The 26,158-nt window shown below is 41.4% G+C and overlaps 1 protein-coding gene across 1 annotated transcript in view; it reads right to left on the bottom strand.

Annotated features, from left to right (window-relative positions):
• Nucleotides 1-26,158, bottom strand: part of Ziz (dedicator of cytokinesis protein Ziz) — a 526,511-nt gene that overhangs the window by 381,387 nt on the left and 118,966 nt on the right. The window contains exons 9-10 of the mRNA XM_071669140.1: nucleotides 16,468-16,625; nucleotides 6,816-6,971 (exon numbers count right to left, since the gene is read on the bottom strand). Of these exons, the coding sequence (XP_071525241.1) occupies nucleotides 6,816-6,971; nucleotides 16,468-16,625 (314 nt within the window). The remainder of the gene's footprint in view (nucleotides 1-6,815; nucleotides 6,972-16,467; nucleotides 16,626-26,158) is intronic.

Raw genomic sequence — 26,158 nt, 5'->3', positions numbered from 1 at the left:
AATACAAGTCTAACAGATCACATCATAGAAATCACTACACTATATAACATATGAAAAAAGTATTGTGAATGTGATACATCAATAGAGGACAACAGCAGGTTGAGTGACATGAATTTCCACTAAAATAAATTACACTGAAGAAAGATAAGTGAAAGGATTTTAAATGCATACTGGAATAAGGACTATGAAGGCAATAACCAGGATTTTTTTTATACTTGATTGCCATTTCCCACATTAGCGAAGAAGCACCAGGAACAGACAAAGAAACGACACATCCGATTATATCCATTCCCTAGCTGTCATGAGTAATGCACTGAAACTTAAGGTTATCCACAACCAGGTCCCACAGACCTTTCCATGGTTTACCCCAGATGTTTCACACGCCCTGATTCAATCCACTGACAGCATGTTGACCTCAGTACCCCACATCATTCCAATTCACTATCCTGTGCACACCTTTCATCTTCCTACATATTCAGGCCCTGATTGCTCAAAATCTTTTTCACTCCATCCTTCAATATCAAATTTGGGCTCACCATTTTCCTTGTTCTCTCTACTTCTGACACATATGCGTCCTCCTAGTCAACTTTTCCTCACTCATTCTTACCATATGTTCTTAAAATCTCAGCACAGCCTCTTCTGCTTTCTTAACCACACTCTTCTTATTACCATACATCTCTCTTATGCTTTCATTACTTACTCAATCAAACCACTTCACACCAAATATGGTCCTTAAACATATCATTTCCAACAAATCCACCCTCCTCAGCAAAGCCTTATGTATAGCCCATGCCTCACATATAGTATTGCTGGCACTACTATTCCTTTAAACATGCACATAACATTCTCTCTTTCCATGCATTCCTCAGTGCACCCATAACCTTTGCCCCCTCACCCACCCTATGGCTCACTTTTGCTTCCATGGTGCCATATGCTGCCATGTCCATTCACAGGTATCTAAAACACTTCACTTCATCCAATTTTACTCCATTCAAACTCATTCCCCAACTAACCTCTCCTGCAACCCTGTAAAACCTAACCTTGCTTTTATTCACATTTACCCTCAAATTGCTCCTCTTGCACTCTTCCAAACTCAGGCACCAACTTCTGCAATTTCTCACTCAAATCTTCCGCCGCTGCTGTATCATCAGCAAGCAACAACTAACTCATTTCCTAGGCCCTTTTATCCCTCACAGACAACATTCTTGCCCCTCTCTCCAAGACTCTTGCATGCACCTCCCTCACCTGGCTCCACAGACCTTTCCATGGTTTACCATAGATGTTTCACATACCCTGGTTCAGTCCATTGAAAGTAAATCAACCCCACTATACCACATTGTCATTGTTCCAATGTACTCTATTCCCTGCATGCCTCTCACCCTCCTTTATGTTTAAGGCCCGAGAACTCAAAATCCTTTTCACTCCATCCTTCCACCTCCAATTTGGTGTCCCTCTTCTTGTTCCCTCCACCTGTGACATATTTCCTCTTTGTCAACCTTTCCTCGCTCATTCTCTCTGTATGTCCAAAACATTTCGACACACCCTCTTCTGCTCTCTTAACTACACTTTCTTTTATCACTACAAATCTCTCTTGCCCTTTCATTACTTAATCAAGCCACCTCACATCACATATTGTCCTTAAACATTTCTTTTCCAAAACATCCACCGTCCTCCATACAACCCTATCTATAGCCCAAGCCTCACAACCGTAAAATACTTTTGGAACTAGCATTCCTTTAAACATACCTATTTTTGCTCTCCAAGATAACATTCTCTCTTTCCACACACTCTTCATTGCTCCCAGAACCTTCGCCCCCTCCCCACCCTATGACTCACTTCTGCTTCCATGGTCCCATTCACTGTTAAGTCCACTCCCAGATATCTAAAACACTTCACTTCCTCCAATTTTTCTCCATTCAAACTCACATCCCAACTAACTTGTCCTTCAACCTTGCTCAACCTAATAACTTTGCTCTTATACACATTTACTCTCAACTTTCTCCTTTCACACACATCCAAACTCAGTCACCAACTCCTGCAGTTTCTCACTCAAATCACCCACCAATGCTGTATCATCAGCAAACAACAACTGACTCACTTCCCAGGCCCTCTCATCCCCAACAAACTGCATACCCACCCCTCTCTCCAAAACTCTTGCATTTACCTCCCTAACCACATCCATGAACAAATAAAACAACCATAGGGACATCATAAACCTCTGCTACAGACCAACATTCAGTGAGAACCAATCACTCTCCTCTCTTCCTATCTATTATCTTTTTATTATTATACTTTGTCGCTGTCTCCCGCGTTTGCGAGGTAGTGCAAGGAAACAGACGAAAGAAATGGCCCAACCCCCCCCCATACACATGTATATACATACGCCCACACACGCAAATATACATACCTACACAGCTTTCCATGGTTTACCCCAGACGCTTCACATGCCTTGATTCAATCCACTGACAGCACGTCAACCCCGGTATACCACATCGCTCCAATTCACTCTATTCCTTGCCCTCCTTTCACCCTCCTGCATGTTCAGGCCCCGATCACACAAAATCTTTTTCACTCCATCTTTCCACCTCCAATTTGGTTTCCCTCTTCTCCTTGTTCCCTCCACCTCCGACACATATATCCTCTTGGTCAATCTTTCCTCACTCATCCTCTCCATATACCCAAACCACTTCAAAACACCCTCTTCTGCTCTCTCAACCACACTCTTTTTATTTCCACACATCTCTCTTACCCTTATGTTGCTCACTCGATCAAACCACCTCACACCACACATTGTCCTCAAACATCTCATTTCCAGCACATCCATCATCCTGCGCACAACTCTATCCATAGCCCACGCCTCGCAACCATACAACATTGTTGGAACCACTATTCCTTCAAACATACCCATTTTTGCTTTCCGAGATAATGTTCTCGACTTCCACACATTCTTCAAGGCCCCCAGGATTTTCGCCCCCTCCCCCACCCTATGATCCACCTCCGCTTCCATGGTTCCATCCGCTGCCAGATCCACTCCCAGATATCTAAAACACTTCACTTCCTCCAGTTTTTCTCCATTCAAACTCACCTCCCAATTGACTTGACCCTCAACCCTACTGTACCTAATAACCTTGCTCTTATTCACATTTACTCTTAACTTTCTTCTTCCACACACTTTTCCAAACTCAGTCACCAGCTTCTGCAGTTTCTCACATGAATCAGCCACCAGCGCTGTATCATCAGCGAACAACAACTGACTCACTTCCCAAGCTCTCTCATCCCCAACAGACTTCATACTTGCCCCTCTTTCCAAAACTCTTGCATTTACCTCCCTAACAACCCCATCCATAAACAAATTAAACAACCATGGAGACATCACACACCCCTGCTGCAAATCTACATTCACTGAGAACCAATCACTTTCCTCTCTTCCTACACGTACACATGCCTTACATCCTCGATAAAAACTTTTCACTGCTTCTAACAACTTGCCTCCCACACCATATATTCTTAATACCTTCTACAGAGCATCTCTATCAACTCTATCATATGCCTTCTCCAGATCCATAAATGCTACATACAAATCCATTTGCTTTTCTAAGTATTTCTCACATACATTCTTCAAAGCAAACACCTGATCCACACATCCTCTACCACTTCTGAAACCACACTGCTCTTCCCCAATCTGATGCTCTGTACATGCCTTCACCCTCTCAATCAATACCCTCCCATATAATTTACCAGGAATACTCAACAAACTTATACCTCTGTAATTTGAGCACTCACTCTTATCCCCTTTGCCTTTGTACAATGGCACTATGCACGCATTCCGCCAATCCTCAGGCACCTCACCATGAGTCATACATACATTAAATAACCTTACCAACCAGTCAACAATACAGTCACCCCCTTTTTTAATAAATTCCACTGCAATACCATCCAAACCTGCTGCCTTGCCAGCTTTCATCTTCCGCAAAGCTTTCACTACCTCTTCTCTGTTTACCAAATCATTTTCCCTAACCCTCTCACTTTGCACACCACCTCGACCAAAACACCCTATATCTGCCACTCTATCATCAAACACATTCAACAAACCTTCAAAATACTCACTCCATCTCCTTCTCACATCACCACTACTTGTTATCACCTCCCCATTTGCGCCCTTCACTGAAGTTCCCATTTGCTCCCTTGTCTTACGCACTTTATTTACCTCCTTCCAGAACATCTTTTTATTCTCCCTAAAATTTAATGATACTCTCTCACCCCAACTCTCATTTGCCCTTTTTTTCACCTCTTGCACCTTTCTCTTGACCTCCTGTCTCTTTCTTTTATACATCTCCCACTCAATTGCATTTTTTCCCTGCAAAAATCGTCCAAATGCCTCTCTCTTCTCTTTCACTAATACTCTTACTTCTTCATCCCACCACTCACTACCCTTTCTAATCAACCCACCTCCCACTCTTCTCATGCCACAAGCATCTTTTGCGCAATCCATCACTGATTCCCTAAATACATCCCATTCCTCCCCCACTCCCCTTACTTCCATTGTTCTCACCTTTTTCCATTCTGTACTCAGTCTCTCCTGGTACTTCCTCACACAGGTCTCCTTCTCAAGCTCACTTACTCTCACCACCCTCTTCACCCCAACATTCACTCTTCTTTTCTGAAAACCCATACAAATCTTCACCTTAGCCTCCACAAGATAATGATCAGACATCCCTCCAGTTGCACCTCTCGGCACATTAACATCCAAAAGTCTCTCTTTCGCACGCCTGTCAATTAACACGTAATCCAATAACGCTCTCTGGCCATCTCTCATACTTACATAAGTATACTTATGTATATCTCGCTTTTTAAACCAGGTAATCCCAATCATCAGTCCTTTTTCAGCACATAAATCTACAAGCTCTTCACCATTTCCATTTACAACACTGAACACCCCATGTATACCAATTATTCCCTCAACTGCCACATTACTCACCTTTGCATTCAAATCGCCCATCACTATAACCCGGTCTCGTGCATCAAAACCACTAACACACTCATTCAGCTGCTCCCAAGACACTTGCCTCTCTTGATCTTTCTTCTCATGCCCAGATGCATATGCACCAATAATCACCCACCTCTCTCCATCAACTTTCAGTTTTACCCATATTAATCGAGAATCTACTTTCTTACACTCTATCACATACTCCCACAACTCCTGTTTCAGGAGTATTGCTACTCCTTCCCTTGCTCTTGTCCTCTCACTAACCCCTGACTTTACTCCCCAGACATTCCCAAACCACTCTTCCCCTTTACCCTTGAGTTTCGTTTCACTCAGAGCCAAAACATCCAGGTTCCTTTCCTCAAACATACTACCTATCTCTCCTTTTTTTCACATCTTGGTTACATCCACACACATTTAGGCACCCCACTCTGAGCCTTCGAGGAGGATGAGCACTCCCCACGTGACTCCTTCTTCTGTTTCCCATTTTAGAAAGTTAATACAAGGAGGGGAGGATTTCTGGCCCCCCGCTCCCGTCCCCTCTAGTCGCTTTCTACGACACGCGAGGAATACGTGGGAAGTATTCTTTCACCCCTATCCCCAGGGATAATATACATATATATATACATATACACATACACACACATACACATACATACGCACATATACACACACACACACATACATATATATATATATATATATATGAAAAATGTAAGAAACAATTTAGAAAACTGAAACTTCTAGCTTGAAATGAATGAAAAAAATGAATGTCATTATATACACATATAATTAACTCTAGATCAAAACTTGAAAAAATATTCCTACTTACCAAAATTATCAAAACATTGGTTGGCTAAGTTTCAAAATTTTTCTATCTTCACTGAATGAATGGTGTTTTTAAGCATTCCTATACATTAAGGTCTTTCTTTGGTTATCAATGTGTAAAAGCACAACAATATCCAATCTAAACTTGAATATAAAATGAGATTAACATTATCCACATACAGAAATAGTGTTTTTGATACCATGCTCACTCTCCCATGGAACAGTGACAAACTAATATCTGAAAATTGTGTGGACTGAGATGAAAAGTTTTACAAAAGAGTGAATACCTCCTACTTTTAAGTAAGAAATAAAATCATTACTCATAGCATGTAAGACGACAAGGCATAAAAACAATAACCAAGCATGATGCAGAGTGGAGAAACAACAACCATGCATTAAGGTATTCTTCATTCAGCGTGAAAATGCAGTGAGGCACGATATGTAAACCAAGTCAAAATCCCACGCAAAACTCTTGATTGACAATGTCACTTAACTAGAACTCATCATGGAGATTTTACCTTAATACAGGTATATATTCTTTTTTTCTTAAATGTTTTCTCATACTTGACCACTGTTTCCTGCATTAGCAAGATAGTGCCTTGAAAAGACAAGGAAAGGCCATAATTGCTTACATCAATTTTCCAGCTGCTATATGTAATGCACCAAAATCACAGCCCCCTTTCAACAACCAAGACCCACAGACCTTTCCATGGATTCCCTTGGCCACTGCACATACCCTGGGTCCATCCACTGACAGCACATCAACCCCTGTATACCACACCACTGGCATATCCCTGGGGTAGGGAAGAAAGAATTCTACCTCTGCATTTCCTGCATGATGCAAAAGGTGACTAAAAGATAGAGCTAACTTTCATAACTTACACCATTTTTTCCAAAAGTTAATAAAAATCACTTTGGGAAGAGATACCACAAAATACACAAATTCAAAATCTCACGTGTATATCAACCAGACATATGATTCTAATTTGGTAACATCACTCACCTGAGACAATGGGCCATCACCCGAGTCTAAAGGAGCCTGAAGTCTAAACTTAATACCTTCAAAAAGGACTCGAAACCGAGTTCCGAATTTTTCTTCATATGGCCATATCAGACTTTCATCTCTAAGTTCTACGCTGCCATTCTCACTCTCAGAACGCTGTTGACAATATAAAGGCAATACTGATTACTGTTTGAAAAGCCACTGAAAAGTAAATGAACATTATTCATGAAGCAGTAACAAATATATAGGATTAAAAATCCACACAAGAAAAATATAAAAATAAACTTGGTACTAGTCACGAGTCAATCTGAAGGATGACTCAGGCCTTTTTTGAGGCAGGGGATGTTATGCATTTTCTTCTTTTTATATCTTAAAAAAAATTTGGCTTTCTGCAGTATCCCTTAATAATATGCCATTATTGATAGGTAGTAGTTACTAGGCAGCCAATGACCAAGGAGGTATGTTACCAGAACTACCAGCTTGGATATCGGGAGGGCTAGTGATGGTTGCGTAATGAGCCAGCATTTCAATGGTTGTTAAGTTGCACCTCTGACCTAGGTGGCTATCATTCCTTTCTGCCTTACCCATACGGGGACTACTGGCATTCTCTCCACAAACATACAATCTATCCTTGTTACACATAACACTTGACAACACTTAACTCACTCAGTTCACTCTTTGTAACTCTAGGAAAATCTTGAGTTACAAAGAATGAGCTGTGAGAGTTAAGTGTTGTCAAGTGTTATGTGACACAAAGAAATATTGTATGCTTGTGGACAGAATGCCAGTAGTCCACATGAGGGTTAGGCAGAGAGAAAGACAACTACCTGGGTCCAAGGAGTGCAACCTGGCAACCAATGAAGTGCTGGCTCATTACACAGCTCGTACTAACCCTCCGATACCCAGGTGGGTAGCTACTGCTGGCTGCCTACCAGCTACTACCTAAAGTTAAATTTACAAATATTCAGCTCAAGAAAACTCAAATCTCTTATGCTGGTATGGCCACATAAAACTTGCTTCAGATGATAAGCTAGTAAACCAGTACTTTGTTAGTATGGCTGATGATAAAAGAAGCAAATTTACAGAGATTGACTAATCCAGAGAAGATGAATTTTTGAAAATTTTTCATCATATGTTGTGAAAGCTTTGTGTTTGCTCTGGAAGGGTATACAAACAAATTAACCTAATCTTTGAATTAAATCTACTGAGCAAAGAGAAAAATGTATATTTTGATTTCTGAAAAATCTTTTCTCTCTAAGGCAACATCCTGCAGTCAAATGGGATAAACCTTGGGGATTATCAGTGTGGAAGCTCTCTTCAGAACATCCTTTTTGGTCCAATTGCTATAGACTAAGGCAAAATTGCTCAAATTGGGTTGCTTACAACCAATGAGTGACCAACGGCAGGCTGACATCAGTGACCCACCCACTACTCACCAAACAGAGCTCACTTAGCTGCAGGTCATGGAGCCAAACTACACTGAAACCAACGGAAGATAGAAATGCCTTTGAAGAAAAGGAGGAAACAGCTGTGTAGGGCAAGGAAAGCAGGAGAAATGATTGCAGGATACCACCTTGGAGGAAAAAGGTTTTCCAAATTTCAAAATCTACATTTCATTACTCCGGTGTTCCTAAAGCAAATGAAAGCATATCTTCTCGAAAGAGGGCTAGAAAAAAAGAATAAAAGAGAGATTTTTGACAAAAAAAAAAAAAAAATAGATTAACTTCACTTGAATACTGGAGAACTGGGAACTGACTCTATGGAGAAAAAAAATCTAGAGGCACACAAGGTCCATTATGTCTAAACTGAAGTGCAACTTTATGAGGAAGGAAGACAAATCTCAAAATATCCCCTTCTCCAAATGTATATATAAAAAAAAGCTACCCTTAGAAGGCCTAAGTAGATGCCACATTCCTTACAATATATGCTTTAACATAAAGCTTTGCGGAAGATGAAAGACGGCAAGGCAGAAGGTTTGGATGGTATTGCAGTGGAATTTATTAAAAAAGGGGGTGACTGTATTGTTGACTGGTTGGTAAGGTTATTTAATGTATGTATGATTCATGGTGAGGTGCCTGAGGATTGGCGGAATGCTTGCATAGTGCCATTGTACAAAGGCAAAAGGGATAAGAGTGAGTGCTCAAATTACAGAGGTATAAGTTTGTTGAGTATTCCTGGAAAATCATATGGGAGGGTATTGATTGAGAGGGTGAAGGCATGTACAGAGCATCAGATTGGGAAAGAGCAGTGTGGTTTCAGAAGTGGTGGAGGATGTGTGGATCAGGTGTTTGCTTTGAAGAATGTATGTGAGAAATACTTAGAAAAGCAAATGGATTTGTATGTAGCATTTATGGATCTGGAGAAGGCATATGATAGAGTTGATAGAGATGCTCTGTGGAAGGTACTAAGAATATATGGTGTGGGAGGCAAGTTGTTAGAAGCAGTGAAAAGTTTCTATTGAGGATGTAAGGCATGTGTGCATGTAGGAAGAGAGGAAAGTGATTGGTTCTCAGTGAATGTAGGTTTGTGGCAGGGGTGTGTGATGTCTCCATGGTTGTTTAATTTGTTTATGGATGGGGTTGTTAGGGAGGTGAATGCAAGAGTTTTGGAAAGAGGGGCAAGTATGCAGTCTGTTGGGGATGAGAGAGCTTGGGAAGTGAGTCAGTTGTTGTACGCTGATGATACAATGCTGGTGGCTGATTCATGTGAGAAACTGCAGAAGCTGGTGACTGAGTTTGGTAAAGTGTGTGAAAGAAGAAAGTTAAGAGTAAATGTGAATAAGAGCAAGGTTATTAGGTACAGTAGGGTTGAGGGTCAAGTCAACTGGGAGGTAAGTTTGAATGGAGAAAAACTGGAGGAAGTAAAGTGTTTTAGATATCTGGGAGTGGATCTCGCAGTGGATGGAACCATGGAAGCGGAAGTGAATCATAGGGTGGGGGAGGGGGCAAAAATCCTGGGAGCCTTGAAGAATGTTTAGAAGTCGAGAACATTATCTCCGAAAGCAAAAATGGGTATGTTTGAAGGAATAGTGGTTCCAACAATGTTATATGGTTGCGAGGCATGGGCTTTAGATAGAGTTGTGCGCTGGAGGGTGGATGTGCTGGAAATGAGATGTTTGAGGACAATATGTGGTGTGAGGTGGTTTGATTGAGTAAGTAATGTAAGGGTAAAAGAGATGTGTAAAAATAAAAAGAGCGTGGTTGAGAGAGCAGAAGAGGGTGTTTTGAAATGGTTTGGGCACATGGAAAGAATGAGTTAGGAAAGATTGACTAAGAGGATATATGTGTCGGAGGTGGAGGGAACGAGGAGAAGTGGGAGACCAAATTGGAGGTGGAAAGATGGAGTGAAAATGATTTTGAGTGATTGGGGCTTGAACATGCAGGAGGGTGAAAGGCGGGCAAGGAATAGATTGATTTGGATCGATGTGGTATACCGGGGTCGACGTGCTGTCAATGGATTGAATCAGGGCATGTGAAGCTTCTGGGGTAAACCATGGAAAGTTCTGTGGGGCCTGGATGTGGAAAGAGAGCTGTGGTTTCGGGCATTATTACATGACAGCTAGAGACTGAGTGTGAACGAATGGGGCCTTTGTTGTCTTTTCCTAGCGCTACCTCGCACACATGAGGGGGGAGGGGGATGTTATTCCATGTGTGGCGAGGTGGCGAAGGGAATAAATAAAGGCAGACAGTATGAATTATGTACATGTGTATATATGTATATGTCTGTGTGTGGATATATATGAAAACATTGAGATGTATAGGTACGTATAATTGCGTGTGTGGACGTGTATGTATATACATGTGTATGGGGGTGGGTTGGGCCATTTCTTTTGTCTGTTTCCTTGCGCTACCTCGCAAATGCGGGAGACAGCGACAAAGCAAAATAAATAAATAAATAACATAAATTAAGCCCAGGTAGAGTCAATATCAGTTTTAAGGTTTCAGGATGCAAAAAAAGACTTTAAAGGGATTCCAGCGAATACAATGCATGATGTTCTTTTGCTGAAATTTTCTAAGAATGACTGATAAGGGAACTATTTCTAAATCCAATGTTTTTCTTTAAAAAGAAAAAATTGGTACTTGGAATTCTTTCAACCCTAAAGAACTTATGAAAAACAAGAAGATTCTTGTGTCTGGACATAATGTGTGAGTCACTACCTCTCTTTCCACTGCCCAAAGTTATAAGGTCCACTTGAGGTGCTGCTCCTGAGGGAAGAATCTACTTGAACACTTCATTTTCTCATAGACATCTCTGTTTCAAAAAACTAAAACTCCAGTGGGCATCTGTCCAAACAATGCATAGTGAGAACAAGCCAGAAGAAATAGATTCTTGTACATAGCCAGGCACAGAATCCTTTTGGTTAACTCTAAGAGTGGCGGAAGTCTGCAGCACCTATGTTTAACAAGCAATGGACATCTATAGTATTATCCATCAGGAATAAAAACCAGCATCCGGTTTCAGGAAAACCAAACCCAGATTTAATGTAGCTCTCCAAGCCTTCAGAGATCACAGAACAACTTCAAGGCAAGACCTTTGGGAGATTTGTAACTTTAGTCCACCACACTATAGGCTCAAGAAACTCCTGAAGGAAATTCTTTTTTATCTTAGTTGCCACAGTAAAGGAAGTGTTTACCGTAGAGAAATCTTTCAGGCCTGTGACCACACCATGCCACGGCACAAGGCTATAAAAATGAACTTCCCAGACATACTCCAGATGACTTCTCATCACCAAGGTCTGGCACTATAAGGTAGACACAACATTTGCTTATACCATCTGAGTATACCATCTGAGTATACCATCCTATTCCTATCCATGTAAAGATATGGCCAGGAAATGAAAGGGATTGTCCTGGTAATGTTAAGGCCACATTTTGAAAGGTCTCCATGATTGAGACCCTAATATGGAGCATTCCTCTTACAAAGGTGACCACCATAAACTTGCCGAGATATACCAAAGCAATTGTTTAGGGAAAACCAAGTTTTCGGGAGTAGGACTGGGATTACACTGGAAAAAAATGAAGGGCTATGGACAAACCAACAGGCACCAACTTGAACTGTCATGTCAGTGTATCAATCTTGAGTACCAAAAAACTTCCTCATTACGGAAAGTCTCAAACTTCCCAAAACTCTCAAAGTACTGGATAAAGCCCTCAACTAACCAAGCAAATTGTGAGAAGCGTTTACCCAAAGAACCAGGTAAGTGGAACTGAAAGGGGAAATCATTTAAAGGCATGATATATCCCTTAAAAGTGGATTAACTTCTCTGTCTGTTCTATCAACAACGTGCACCATATGCCTGGAAGGAAAAACTCTGCCTCAGGTAGGGAGAGATTCAGATGACTTCTTATTCAAGGGAAAAGAAAGAGAGTGACAAAGTCCTCTAGAAAAATTCTTCCTACGCTTAGGAATAGCAGATCGCCAAGCACATCGTCTTCTACCTGTACTGAGCTTTGATGAGACGGTCAATGAAAAGGAATATTCTAAAATTAAATGTTCTTTAAGATGTAACTCTGAAATCCTTTCAGATAGATTAATAGAGTAAAAGGAAGTCACAGAGGGGTGATGACTGAAATAATTTCACCTGTTTACTCTTACCAAGAGAAGCCACAGCCTACAATCTGCACTGTTACTGAGAATCTACAGACTGCACGAAAGCCTCTAACAGGAAACAGAAATTGCTTTAAGGCATGCCTTAAGACTCTCCCTATGAGCTCAGCTTAATTCAATACTTTGTCAGGGAAAGACAGCAATTTTGCAAGGTATAAAGATCTGTAGAGAGTTAATGATGAATTTCTAGAATATGCAGAAAAAAACTGTGTTCTAAAATCTTAATAATAAGAGATTCAATATCCTTACAGCTTTTGAGCATCTCATGATCAACTTAATATTCCTCTCAGGGAAAGAGGCAGATTAGGTCAGCCTATGTCATTCCTAAAAAGGGGTTTGAACTTGGGGATTTTGGGAATATCCTAATAGAGAAAAAATCAATAAGCTATCTGAACTCTGTGAGGGCTTGTTTTGGCACTGAACATGTTACTCCTTCTGAGTGACAGCTGTGGGAGAGAAAAATCTGATTACTTCCTGTAAATTCATATTCAACTTAAAGGGCCCTTCAGGTAATAAATGAAGTCCATGATAAGAAGAACGAAGGTTTTAATAAAGCATTCCGCAAAAGCGACTCTCCCAAATCAACTTCCATGTAAGATGCTTTGCAATCAAATGTAGCAAGGCAGTTGAAGCTGAGTTGCTTAAGACAAGTGTAACTGAGTTGTTGATAGGTCAGTCAGGATTTTCACTGTATGAATGGAACATGGTGAGTTGCCTGAAGACTGGCGGAATGCATGTATTCTATCATACAAAGTTAAGCAGGACAAAGATGTGTCCTCAAACTACAAAAGTAGAAGTCAGCTAAGTGTACCTAGTAATCTATAAGGGAATGTGGTGATTGAGAGGATTAAAGTATGTGCAGAGCATCAGACTGGGCAGGAACAATGTGGTAGAGGATGCAGATATCAACCGTTTGCTTTGAAGGATGTGTGTGAGAAATACTTAAGAGAAACAGAAGGATTTTGATACAGCATCTATGGATCTGGAGAAAGAATATGATAGGGTTGATAGAGATACCTTGTGAAAGGTGAGTGGCACAATGAAGTTGCTACTGAAAGAAAGAAGTGAACTTTTGGATGGTACTTACAGAGAAGGGGTGCAAATGATTGGCAGATGTTTAAGAGAAAGAGGTGGAAGGTCAAGAGGAAGGTGCAGGGGTTGAAAAGGATGACAAATAAGAGTTAGGGTGAGCAAAAATTTGTAAGGTTTAGGGAGAATAAGAACATATTTAGGAAGGTATAATAATGTGCAAAAGACAAAAGAACAAATGAGAATATTGATGAAGGGGGCAAAAGGGGCAGTGATATAGGTAGTGATGAAAAGTGTATTTTGAAGAATTGTTAAATGTGTTTGATGATAAAGAAGCATATGTACGTTGTTTTGTTTGGGGTGGTATGCAAACTGAGAGAGCCATGGAGAGTGGTTTGGTGAAGAAAGGTGGTGAAAGCCTTGTGTACAATGAAAAGATGCAAGGCAGCTGGAGAGGATGGTACTGCAACCAAAGTTTTTATGAAAGGGGGTTCACTGTTGTTGATTGGTTGGTAAGGATTTTCAGTGTATGTATGGATCATGGTCAAGTGCCTGAGGACTGGGAGAATGCATGTATAGTGCCACTGTATAAAAGCAAGGGGAATAGAGATGAGTGTTCAAACAACAGAGATATAAGTTTGCTGAGTACACCTGGTAAGTTGTATTGGGGGGTATTGATTGAAAAGGGTGATGGTATGTAATGAGCATCAGACTGAGAAAAAGCAGTGTAATTTCTGATGTAGTAGAAGATATGTGGATCAGGTGTTTGCTTTAAAAAAAAGTGTTAAAAATACTTGAAAAAAAGACGAAATCTTATTTTGGCATTCATAGATCTGGAGAAGGCATATGTGGGGTTGACAGAGATGCTTTGTAGGAAGTCTTAAGAATTTACTGTAAGGGAAGAAAACTGTTAAAAGCAGCAAGAAGATTTACCAAGGGTGTAAGGCTTGTGTAGGAGTAAAAAATGAGAAGAATGAATGGTTCCAACTGAAAGTTAGTCGACAACATGACCCCAGTATACCACATCATTCCATTTCACTTTGTTCCAAGCACACCCTTCACTTTCATGCATGTTCTGGCCTTGGTTGCTCAAAATCGTTTTCACTCTATCCTTCCATCTCCAATTTGGTCTCCCCGTTATCCTTGTTCTCTCCACTTCTGCCACATATTCTCTTTGTCAACCTTTCCTCACTCATTCTATCCAAATGTCCAAACCATTTCAACACACCCTCTTCTGCTTTCTCAACCACACTCTTTTTATTATCAAACATCCCTCTTACTCTTTCATTACTTACTCGATCAAACCAACTCACAACACATACTGTCCTCAAGCATTTCATTTCCAACATATACACCCTCCTCCACAAAGCCTTATCTACATCCCATACCTCGCATCCATATAATATTGTTGAAACTACAATTCCTTCAAACATACCCACATTTGCCCTCCCAGATAACATTCTCTCTTTACACACATTCTTCCACACTCCGAGATCCTTCTCCTCCCCAACACCATGACTCACTTTTGCTTCCATGGTTCTATTCACTGCCATGTCCACTCCAAGATTCTAAAACACTTCACTGCCTCCAATTTTTCTCCATTAAAACTTACATCCCAACTGATCTGACCCCCAATCCTGTTGAAGCTAATAACCTTCCTTCCATTCACATTCATTCTCAAATTTCTCCCTTCACACACTCCTCCAAACTGTCACCAACTTCTGCAGTTTCTCACTTGAATCCGCCATCAATGCTATATCATCAGCAAACAACAACTGGTTCACTTCCCAGGTCATTTCATCCCCAACAGACTGTATACTCACCCCTTTCTCCAAGACTCTTTCATTTACCTAACTCACCACCCATCCATAAACAAATCGAACAACAATAGTGACATGACACCCCTTCTTCAGACTCAACCTCACTTGAAGCCATTCACTCTCCTCTCTTCCTTACACCCTAGGTAAAAACTTCTCAGCTTCTAGCAGTCTTCCTCCCACACCATATATTCTTTAGACCTAAAAAGCATCTCTATCAACCTTATCATATGCCTTCTCCAGATCCATGAATGCCACATACAAAACCTATTCTTTTTCTAACTGTTTCTAACACACATTCTTTATAGCAAACACCTGATCCACACATCTACCACTTCTCAAACCACACTGCTCCTCCCCAGTCTGATGCTCTGGACATGCCTTCATCCTTTCAGTTATACAGTTATCAAGTATACTCAACAAACTTATACCTCTGTAGTTTGAGCATTCAACTTATCTCTCTTGGCTTTATAAAATGGCACTATACATGCATTCTGCCAATCCTCAGGCACCTCATCATGATCCATACATACACTGAAAATTCTTACCAACCAATTACTAACAAAGACACCCTATTTCTTGAGAAATTCAACTACAGTACCATCCACTCCAGCCACCTTGCTGCATATCATCTTATGCAAGACTTTCACCAACTAGGGAACTAATTTGCTGGGCCAAGCATGCATGGCAGCATGGCAAGCTGCATATATCAGCGAACAAACAAGCTTGGAAGGTACAAGGCCCTCTCTTCTCCCTCTGTGAGATATGAGTAACTGATAGAGCAGGATTTCTTCCCACTGTTAATTATATCTGCTAGTGACATAAAGCATATCTGCAGATGAAAAAAGTGTGCCTTTGAATTTAACTGAAGGCAGGAAGAGGCAGCCCATATATGTATGGTTGCAGTTGCCACAGTGGGAATGCTTAAACATGTTTTCAGGAGATAAGGGGTCATTTAGTAGACAAAGATAAAGGATAACATATACAGAGAAGCACACACAAAACTAAGCAAGCTTAAAGATTATATATTTTACAGTATTAACAAGACTGAGGATAATTATGGGTAAAAGTCAATCATCTATAACAAAGTAACATAACATTGCTGAACTATATAAAGGAGAAATGCTCAACAGAATTTCATGGGAATGCTGCATAAAGCAAATGCTAACTCTAAAACCATTAATCCAGAGGTTACTCACAGGAAGGTTTGGATAACATGTAAAGAGCTGGTGTCTATCCTCTCTCCGTGCTTGTGCAATTGAAAAATCTGTCTCATGAGCATATTTAATCAACTGGGGATTAAGACTATGCTCAAGACCACGCAAAGTACCATAGTTACTCAATGGAGGTGTTAACCCTGAAAGAATTTAAGAAAATATACTGCACAGTTCTTACTTTCTTCTATTTCACCATCCTGTTTTGAATACAGGAAATGGCATACATAATTGAGACATATACACAAACAAATAAACACATATTTTTCAATACATTTTTAAAGGCTACTGTTTTACATTTAAGAAGTGTGGCAAATGCATGCTTTTGAAAACAGTGTCTTTTCACTATATTTCTTACTAATCCTGCATTCAGTAATCTAAAAGTATCACTTCCATACTTCGGTCTTCTTAATGCTTAAGTCATGCAGTTACTTTAATTCTGCAACAGGAAAAGAAAAATCAACACTGGCAAATAACAAAAAAAACATAAAGGAAAAGATATATAACTATGAGGAATAATTTTTTTTCTTCATAAATAGCATTACACTAGCATTTACAACCAATGCACACTCCCATGTCTGGCCCTGATTGTTCTTATCAAGAGGCAAAGCAAACCAAAATTCAAGTACTTTTGCCTGTAGGAATATCTATTACTCACCATATGCCATTAAAACTGTCCACAAAATTTCACATATGGTAGGCCTTCAGAAGATTTTGCAAACACATAAACTATTATTATTCATTTATTTATTTTGCTTTGTCGCTGTCTCCCGCGTTTGTGAGGTAGCGCAAGGAAACAGACAAAAGAAATGGCCTAACCCAACCCCATACACATGTATATACATACACGTCCACACACGCAAATATACATACCCATACATCTCAATGTACACATATATATACACACACACAGACACCTACATATATACACATGCACACAATTCACACTGTCTGCCTTTATTCATTCCCATCGCCACCTCGCCACACATGGAATAACATCCCCCTCCCCCCTCATGTGTGCGAGGTAGCGCAAGGAAAAGACAACAAAGGCCCCATTCGTTCACACTCAGTCTCTATCTGTCATGCAATAATGCCCGAAACCACAGCTCCCTTTCCGCATCTAGGCCCCACACAACTTGGTTTACCCCAGACGCTTCACATGCCCTGATTCAATCCATTGACAGCATGTCGACCCCGGTATACCACATCGATCCAATTCACTCTATTCCTTGCCCGCCTTTCACCCTCCTGCATGTTCAGGCCCCGGTCACTCAAAATCTTTTTCACTCCATCTTTCCACCTCCAATTTGGTCTCCCACTTCTCCTCGTTCCCTCCACCTCCGACACATATATCCTCTTGGTCAATCTTTCCTCAATCATTCTCTCCATGTGCCCAAACCATTTCAAAACACCCTCTTCTATTATTAGGTAGTTATATTTTTCATGTGTCAGGAAGGTGAATCTTTGGATAATAAGTGTAGTTATTATTACTAATGTGGTATTGACTGTTGTTGCACAATGAAAACTTGAAACATGGCATCAGAAAATTATGGATATTAAAAACTTAAGCATCAGAGTCATAAAGTTCTTATCCAAAGGTGTCTGTGCGACAAACATTCAACTTATGCTGGCCTAGTATAGTGATGGTATCTTTTCATATGTCTGATAGCTAGATGGGTCAAAAAGTTCCAATGAGGTTGTTAGGGTCTTGAGGAGGACCCCCCCCCCCAAATCACGATGGCCTTCAGATATCAGTGATGAGGCAATTATGGCCAAAGTCAAGAACTTGATTATAGCAGGCGAGTGCATTATGATCAATGAAATTAGCAATGGAGTTGGTATTCCATTTGGAAAGGTTGAGACCATCATTCATGAACATGTGGGCTTGTCTCAGATTCGGTAAGATGGGTGCCAGAGACAACAGCACTCTGTATCAATACTAAGGCACTAAGAGTATTGCCTCAAGTAATAAGCTGCTAGATGTAATTACCTTGCACTGCCTTTAAAGGTCTTCCAGCCCCACAGTTCAAGCTAAGTCCAAGCTGATAAGCAGCATGACTGGATGACCAAGATGTTGGAGGCTGTGACCCACAAGTCCGAGAGGCTATCACAGCGTGACTGGTCAGGTACACTTTATAAATACTTGTTTAAAGCCTTCTTAAATTTTTCCACTTACCACCTATTTGACACATATTTGTACTGTACTGGAAACATACACTCAGTCTCTAGCTGTCATGTAATAATGCACCAAAACCACAGCTCCCTTTCCACATCCAGGCCCCACACAACCTTCCATTGTTTACCCCAGACGCTTCACATGCCCTGGTTCAATCCATTGACAACACGTCGAACCCAGTATAAAACATCGTTCCAATTCACTCTATTCCTTGCACACCTTTCACCCTCCTGCATGTTCAGGCCCCGATCGCTCAAAATCTTTTTCACTCCATCTTTCCACATCCAATTTGGTCTCGCACTTCTCCTCGTTCCCTCCACCTCCGACACACAAATCCTCTTTGTCAATCATTCCTCACTCATTCTCTGTATGTGACCAAACCATTTCAAAACACCTTCTTCTGCTCTCCCAACCACACTCTTTTTATTACCACACATCTCTCTTACCCTATTATTACTTACTCGATCAAACCACCTCACACCACGTATTGTCCTCAAACATCTCATTTCCAGCATATCCACCCTCCAGCGCACAACTCTATCAATAGCCCACGCCTCGCAACCATACAACATTGCTGGAACCACTATTCCTTCAAACATAACATTTTTGCTTTCCGAGATAATGTTCTCGACTTCCACACATTCTTCAACGCTCCCAGAATTTTCACCCCCTCCCCCACCCTATGATCCACTTCTACTTCCATGGTTCCAATCCGCTGCCAAATCCATTCCCAGATATCTAAAACACTTCACTTCCTCCAGTTTTCTCAATTCAAACTTACCTCCCAGTGACTTGACCCTCCACCCTACTGTACCTAATAACCTTGCTCTTATTCACATTTAATCTCAACTTTCTTCTTTCACACACTTTACCAAACTCAGTCACCAGCTTCAGCAGTTTCTCACATGAATCAGCCACCAGCGCTGTATCATCAGCGAACAACAACTGACTCACTTCCCAAGCTCTCTCATCCACAACAGACTGCACACTTGCCCCTCTTTCCAAAACTCTTGCATTCACCTTCCTAACAACCCCATCCATAAACAAATTCAACAACCATGGAGACATGACGCACCCCTGCCGCAAACCTACATTCACTGAGAACCAATCACTTTCCTCTCTTCCTACAATACACATGCCTTACATTCTCGATAAAAACTTTTCACTGCTTCTAAAAACTTGCCTCCCACACCATATATTCTTAACACCTTCCACAGAGCATCTCTATCAACTCTGTCATATGCCTTCTCCAGATCCATAAATGCTACATACAAATCCATTTGCTTTTCTAAGTATTTCTCACATACATTCTTCAAAGCAAACACCTGATCCACACATCCTGTACCACTTCTGAAACCACACTGCTCTTCCCCAATCTCATGCTCTGTACATGCCTTCACCCTCTCAATCAATACCCTCCCATATACTTTCCCAGGAATACTCAACAAACTTATACCTCTGTAATTTGAGCACTCACCTTTGTCCACCTTTGCCTTTGTACAATGGCACTATGCAAGCATTCCGCCAATCCTCAGGCACCTCACCATGAGTCATACATACATTAAATAACCTTACCAACCAGTCAACAATACAGCCACCCCCTTTTTTAATAAATTCCACTACAATACCATCCAAACCCGCCAGCCTTGCCAGCTTTCATCTTCCGCAAAGCTTTTACTACCTCTTCTCTGTTTACCAAATCATTTTCCCTAACCCTCTCACTTTGCACACCACCTCGACCAAAACACCCTATATCTGCCGCTCTATCATCAAACACATTCAACAAACCTTCAAAATACTCACCCCATCTCCTTCTCACATCACCACTACTTGTTATCACCTCCCCATTAGCCCCCTTCACTGAAGTTCCCATTTGTTCCCTTGTCTTACGCACTTTATTTACCTCCTTCCAAAACATCATTTTATTCTCCCTAAAATTTAATGATACTCTCTCACCCAAACTCTCATTTGCCCTTTTTTTCACCTCTTCCACCTTTCTCTTGACTTCCTGTCTCTTTCTTTTATACATCTCCCACTCAATTGCATTTTTTCCCTGCAAAAATCGTCCAAATGCCTCTCTCTTCTCTTTCACTAATACTCTTACCTCTTCATCCCACCACTCACTACCCTTTCTAATCAACCCACCTCCCACTTTTGCGCAATCCATCACTGATTCCCTAAATACATCCCATTCCTCCCCCACTCCCCTTACTTCCATTGTTCTCACCTTTTTCCACTCTGTACTCAGTCTCTCCTGGTACTTCCTCACACAAGTCTCCTTCCCAAGCTCACTTACTCTCACCACCCTCTTCACCCCAACATTCACTCTTCTTTTCTGAAAACCCATACAAATCTTCACCTTAGCCTCCACAAGATAATGATCAGACATCCCTCCAGTTGCACCTCTCGGCACATTAACATCCAAAAGTCTCTCTTTCGCACGCCTGTCAATTAACACGTAATCCAATAACACTCTCTGGCCATCTCTCCTACTTACATACATATACTCATGTATATCTCTCTTTTTAAACCAGGTATTCCCAATCTCCAGTCCTTTCTCAGCACATAAATCCACAAGCTCTTCACCATTTCCATTTACAACACTGAACACCCCATGTATACCAATTATTACCTCAACTGCCACATTACTCGCCTTTGCATTCAAATCACCCATCACTATAACCTGGTCTTGTGCATCAAAACCACTTACACACTCATTCAGCTGCTCCCAAAACACTTGCCTCTCATGATCTTTCTTCTCATACCCAGGTACATATGCACCAATAATCACCCATCTCTCTCCATCAACTTTCAGTTTTACCCATATCAATCTAAAGTTTACTTTCTTACACTCTGTCACATACTCCCACCACTCCTGTTTCAGGAGCAGTGCTACTCCTTCCCTTGCTCTTGTCCTCTCACTATCCCCTGACTTTACTCCCAAGACATTCCCAAACCACTCTTCCCCTTCACCTTCTATTTACCTTTTATTTATATAGATATATATATTTCTTTCTTTTCTTTCAAACTATTCGCCATTTCCCACGTTAGCAAGGTAGCGTTAAGAACAGGGGCCTGGGCCTCTGAGGGAATATCCTCACCTGGCCCCCTTCTCTGTTCCTTCTTTTGGAAAATTAAAAAAAACAAGAGGGGAGGATTTCCAGTCCCCCGCTCCCTCCCCTTTTAGTCGCCTTCTACGACACGCAGGAAATACGTGGGAAGTATTCTTTCTCCCCATCACCAGGAATAAGATATTTTTTTTATTATTATTTTGCTTTGTCGCTGTCTCCCGCATTTACGAGGTAGTGCAAGGAAACAGACGAAAGAAATGGCCCAACCCACCCCCATACACATGCATGTACATACACGTCCACACACGCAAATATATATACCCATACATCTCAATGCACACATATATATACACACACAGACACATACATATATACACATGCACACAATTCACACTGTCTGCCTATTATTCATTCCCATTGCCACCTCGCCACACATGGAATAACATCCCCCTCCCCCCCCCATGTGTGCGAGGTAGCGCTAGGAAAAGACCACAAATACCCCATTCGTTCACACTCAATCTCTAGCTGTCATGTAATAATGTACCGAAACCACAGCTCCCTTTCCACACCCAGGACCCACACCCAGAACTTTCCACGGTATACCCCAGACGCTTCACGTGCCCTGGTTCAATCCATTGACAGCATGTCGACCCCAGTATATCACATCGTTCCAATTCACTCTATTCCTTGCACGCCTTTCACCCTCCTGCATGTTCAGGCCCCGATCACTCAAAATCTTTTTCACTCCATCTTTCCACCTCCAATTTGGTCTCCCACTTCTCATTCCCTCCACCTCTGACATATACATCCTCTTTGTCAATCTTTCCTCACTCATTCTCTCCATGTGACCAAACCATTTCAAAACACCCTCTTCTGCTCTCTCAACCACACTCTTTTTATTACCACACATCTCTCTTACCCTTACATTACTTACTCGATCAAACCACCTCACCACATATTATCCTCAAACATCTCATTTCCAGCACATCCATCCTCCTGCGCACAACTCTATCCATAGCCCACGCCTCGCAACCATACAACATTGTTGGAACCACTATTCCTTTAAACATACCCATTTTTGCTTTCCAAGATAATATTCTCGACTTCCACACATTCTTCAACGCTTCCAGAATTTTTGCCCTCTTCCCCAACCTATGATTCACTTCCACTTCCATAGTTCCATCCACTGCCAAATCCACTCCCAGATATCTAAAACACTTTACTTCCTCCAGTTTTTCTCCATTCAAACTTACCTCCCAATTGACTTGACCCTCAACCCTACTGTACCTAATAACCTTGCTCTTATTCACATTTACACTCAACTTTCTTCTTTCACGCACTTTACCAAACTCAGTCACCAGCTTCTGCAGTTTCTCACATGAATCAGCCACCAGCGCTGTATCATCAGGGAACAACAACTGACTCACTTCCCAAGCTCTCTCATCCAAAACAGATTGCATACTTGCCCCTTTTTCCAAAACTCTTGCATTCACCTCCCTAACAACCCCAGCCATAAACAAATTAAACAACCATGGAGACATCACACTCCACTGCCGCAAACCTACATTCACTGAGAATCAATCACTTTCCTCTCTTCCTACACGTACACATGCCTTACATCCTCGATAAAAACTTTTCACTGCTTCTAACAACTTGCCTCCCACACCATATATTCTTAGTACCTTCCACAGAGCATCCCTATCAACTCTATCATATGCCTTCTCCAGATCTATTAATGCTACATACAAATCCATTTGCTTTTCTAAGTATTTCTCACATACATTCTTCAAGGCAAACACCAGATCCACACATCCTGTACCACTTCTGAAACCACACTGCTCTTCCCCAATCTGATGCTCTGTACATGCCTTCACCTTCTCAATCAATACCCTCCCACACAATTTACCAGGAATACTTAACAAACTTATACCCCTGTAATTTGAGCACTCACTCTTATCCCCTTTGCCTTTGTACAATGGCACTATGCAAGCATTCCACCAATCCTCAGGCACCTCACCATGAATCATATATACACTGAATAATCTTACCAACCGGTCAACAATACAGTCACCCCCTTTTTTAATAAATTTCACTGCAATACCATCCAAACCCACTGCCTTGCCGGCTTTCATCTTTTGCAATGCTTTTACTACCTCTTCTCTGTTTACCAAATCATTTTCCCTAACCCTCTCACTTTGCACACCACCTCGACCAAAACACCCTATATCTGCCACTCTATCATCAAACACACTCAACAAACCTTCAAAATACTCACTCCATCTCCTTCTAACATCACCACTACTTGTTATCACCTTCCCATAAACCCCCCTTCACTGAAGTTTCCATTTGTTCCCATGTCTTACACACTTTATTTACCTCCTTCCAAAACATCTTTTTATTCTCGCTAAAATTTAAAGATACTCTCTCACCCCATCTCTCATTTGCCCTCTTTTTCACCTCTTGCACCTTTCTCTTGACCTCCTGCCTCTTTCTGTTATACATCTCCCACTCATTTGCATTATTTCCCTGCAAAAATCGTCCAAATGCCTCTCTCTTCTCTTTCACTTATAATCTTACCTCTTCATCCCACCACTCACTACCCTTTCAAATCTGTATGTAGCATTTATGGATCTGGAGAAGGCATATGATAGTTGATAGAGATGCTCTGTGGAAGGTATTAAGAATATATGGTGTGGGAGGCAAGTTGTTAAAAGCAGTGAAAAGTTTTTATCGAGGATGTAAGGCATGTGTACATGTAGGAAGAGAGGAAAGTGATTGGTTCTCAGTGCATGTAGGTTTGCGGCTGGGGTATGTGATGGCTCCATGGTTGTTTAATTTGTTTATGGATGGGGTTGCTAGGGAGGTAAATGCAAGAGTTTTGGAAAGAGGTGCAAGTTTGTGGTCTGTTGTGGATGAGAGAGCTTGAGAAGTAAGTCAGTTGTTGTTCGCTGATGATACAGCGCTGGTGGCTGATTTGGGTGAGAAACTGCAGAAGCTGGTGACTGAGTTTGGTAAAGTGTGTGAAAGAAGAAAGCTGTGAGTAAATGTGAATAAGAGTAAGGTTATTGGGTAAAGTAGGGTTGAGGGACAAGCCAATTGGGAAGTAAGTATGAATGGAGAAAAACTGGGGAAGTGAAATGTTTTAGATATCTGGGAGTGGATTTGGCAGTGGATGGAACCATGAAAGCAGAAGTGAGTCATAGGGTGGGGGAGGGGGTGAAAGTTCTGGGAGCGTTGAAGAATGTGTGGAAGTCGAGAACATTATCTCAGAAAGCAAAAATGGCTATGTTTGAAGGAATAGTCTTTCCAACAATGTTGTATGGTTGCGAGGCATGGGCTATAAACAGAGTTGTGCGGAGGAGGGTGGATGTGCTGGAAATGAGATGTTTGAGGACAATATGTGGTGTGGGGTGGTTTGATCGAGTAAGTAATATTAGGGTAAAAGAGATGTATGGTAATAAAAAGAGTGTAGTTGAGAGAGCAGAAGAGGGTGTTTTGAAATGGTTTGGTCACATGGAGAGAATGAGTGAGGAAAGATTGACAAAGAGGATATATGTGTCAGAGGTGGAGGGAATGAGGAGAAGTGGGAGACCAAATTGGAGGTGGAAAGATGGAGTGGAAAAGATTTTGAGTGATCGGGGCCTGAGCATGCAGGAGGGTGAACGGCGTGCAAGGAATAGAGTGAATTGGAACGATGTGGTATACAACGTGCTGTCAATGGATTGAACCAGGGCATGTGAAGCGCCTGGGGTAAACCATGGAAAGTTCTGTGGGGCCTGGATGTGGCAAGGGAGCTGTAGTTTCTGTGCATTATTACATGACAGCTAGAATGAATGTGGCATTTGTTGTCTTTTCCTAGCACTACCTCGCGCACATGCGGGGGGAGGGGGTTGATTTTTCATGTGTGGCGGGGTGGCGATGGGAATGAATAAAGGCAGACAGTATGAATTTTTACCCATATCAATCTAGAGTTTATTTTCTTACACTCTATCACATACTCCCACCACTCCTGTTTCATGAGTAGTGCTACTCCTTCCTTTGCTTTTGTCCTCTCACTAACCCCTGACATTACTCCCAAGACTCCTAAACCACTCTTCCCCTTTAACCTTGAGCTTCGTATCACTCAGAGTCAAAACATACAGGTTCCTTCCCTCAAACATACTACCTGTCTCTCCTTTTTTCTCATCTTAGTTACACCCACACACATTTAGACACCCCAATCTGAGCCTTCGAGGAGGATGAGCACCCCACGTGAGTCCTTCTTCTGTTTCCCCTTTTAGAAAGTTAAAATACAAGGAGGAGAGGGTTTCCAGCCCCCCACTCCCATCCCCTTTAGTCGCCTTCTACGACACGTGAGGAATGCGAGGGAAGTATTCTTTCTCCCCTATCCCCAAAGTTGATGGAGAGAGATGGGTGATTATTGGTGCAT

Source organism: Panulirus ornatus, chromosome 13 (genome assembly GCF_036320965.1).
Source record: "Panulirus ornatus isolate Po-2019 chromosome 13, ASM3632096v1, whole genome shotgun sequence".
Classification (NCBI taxonomy): Eukaryota; Metazoa; Arthropoda; class Malacostraca; order Decapoda; family Palinuridae; genus Panulirus; species Panulirus ornatus.
The sequence above is the reverse complement of the archived record's forward strand: the minus strand, read 5'-3'. Positions and strand labels throughout refer to the sequence as shown.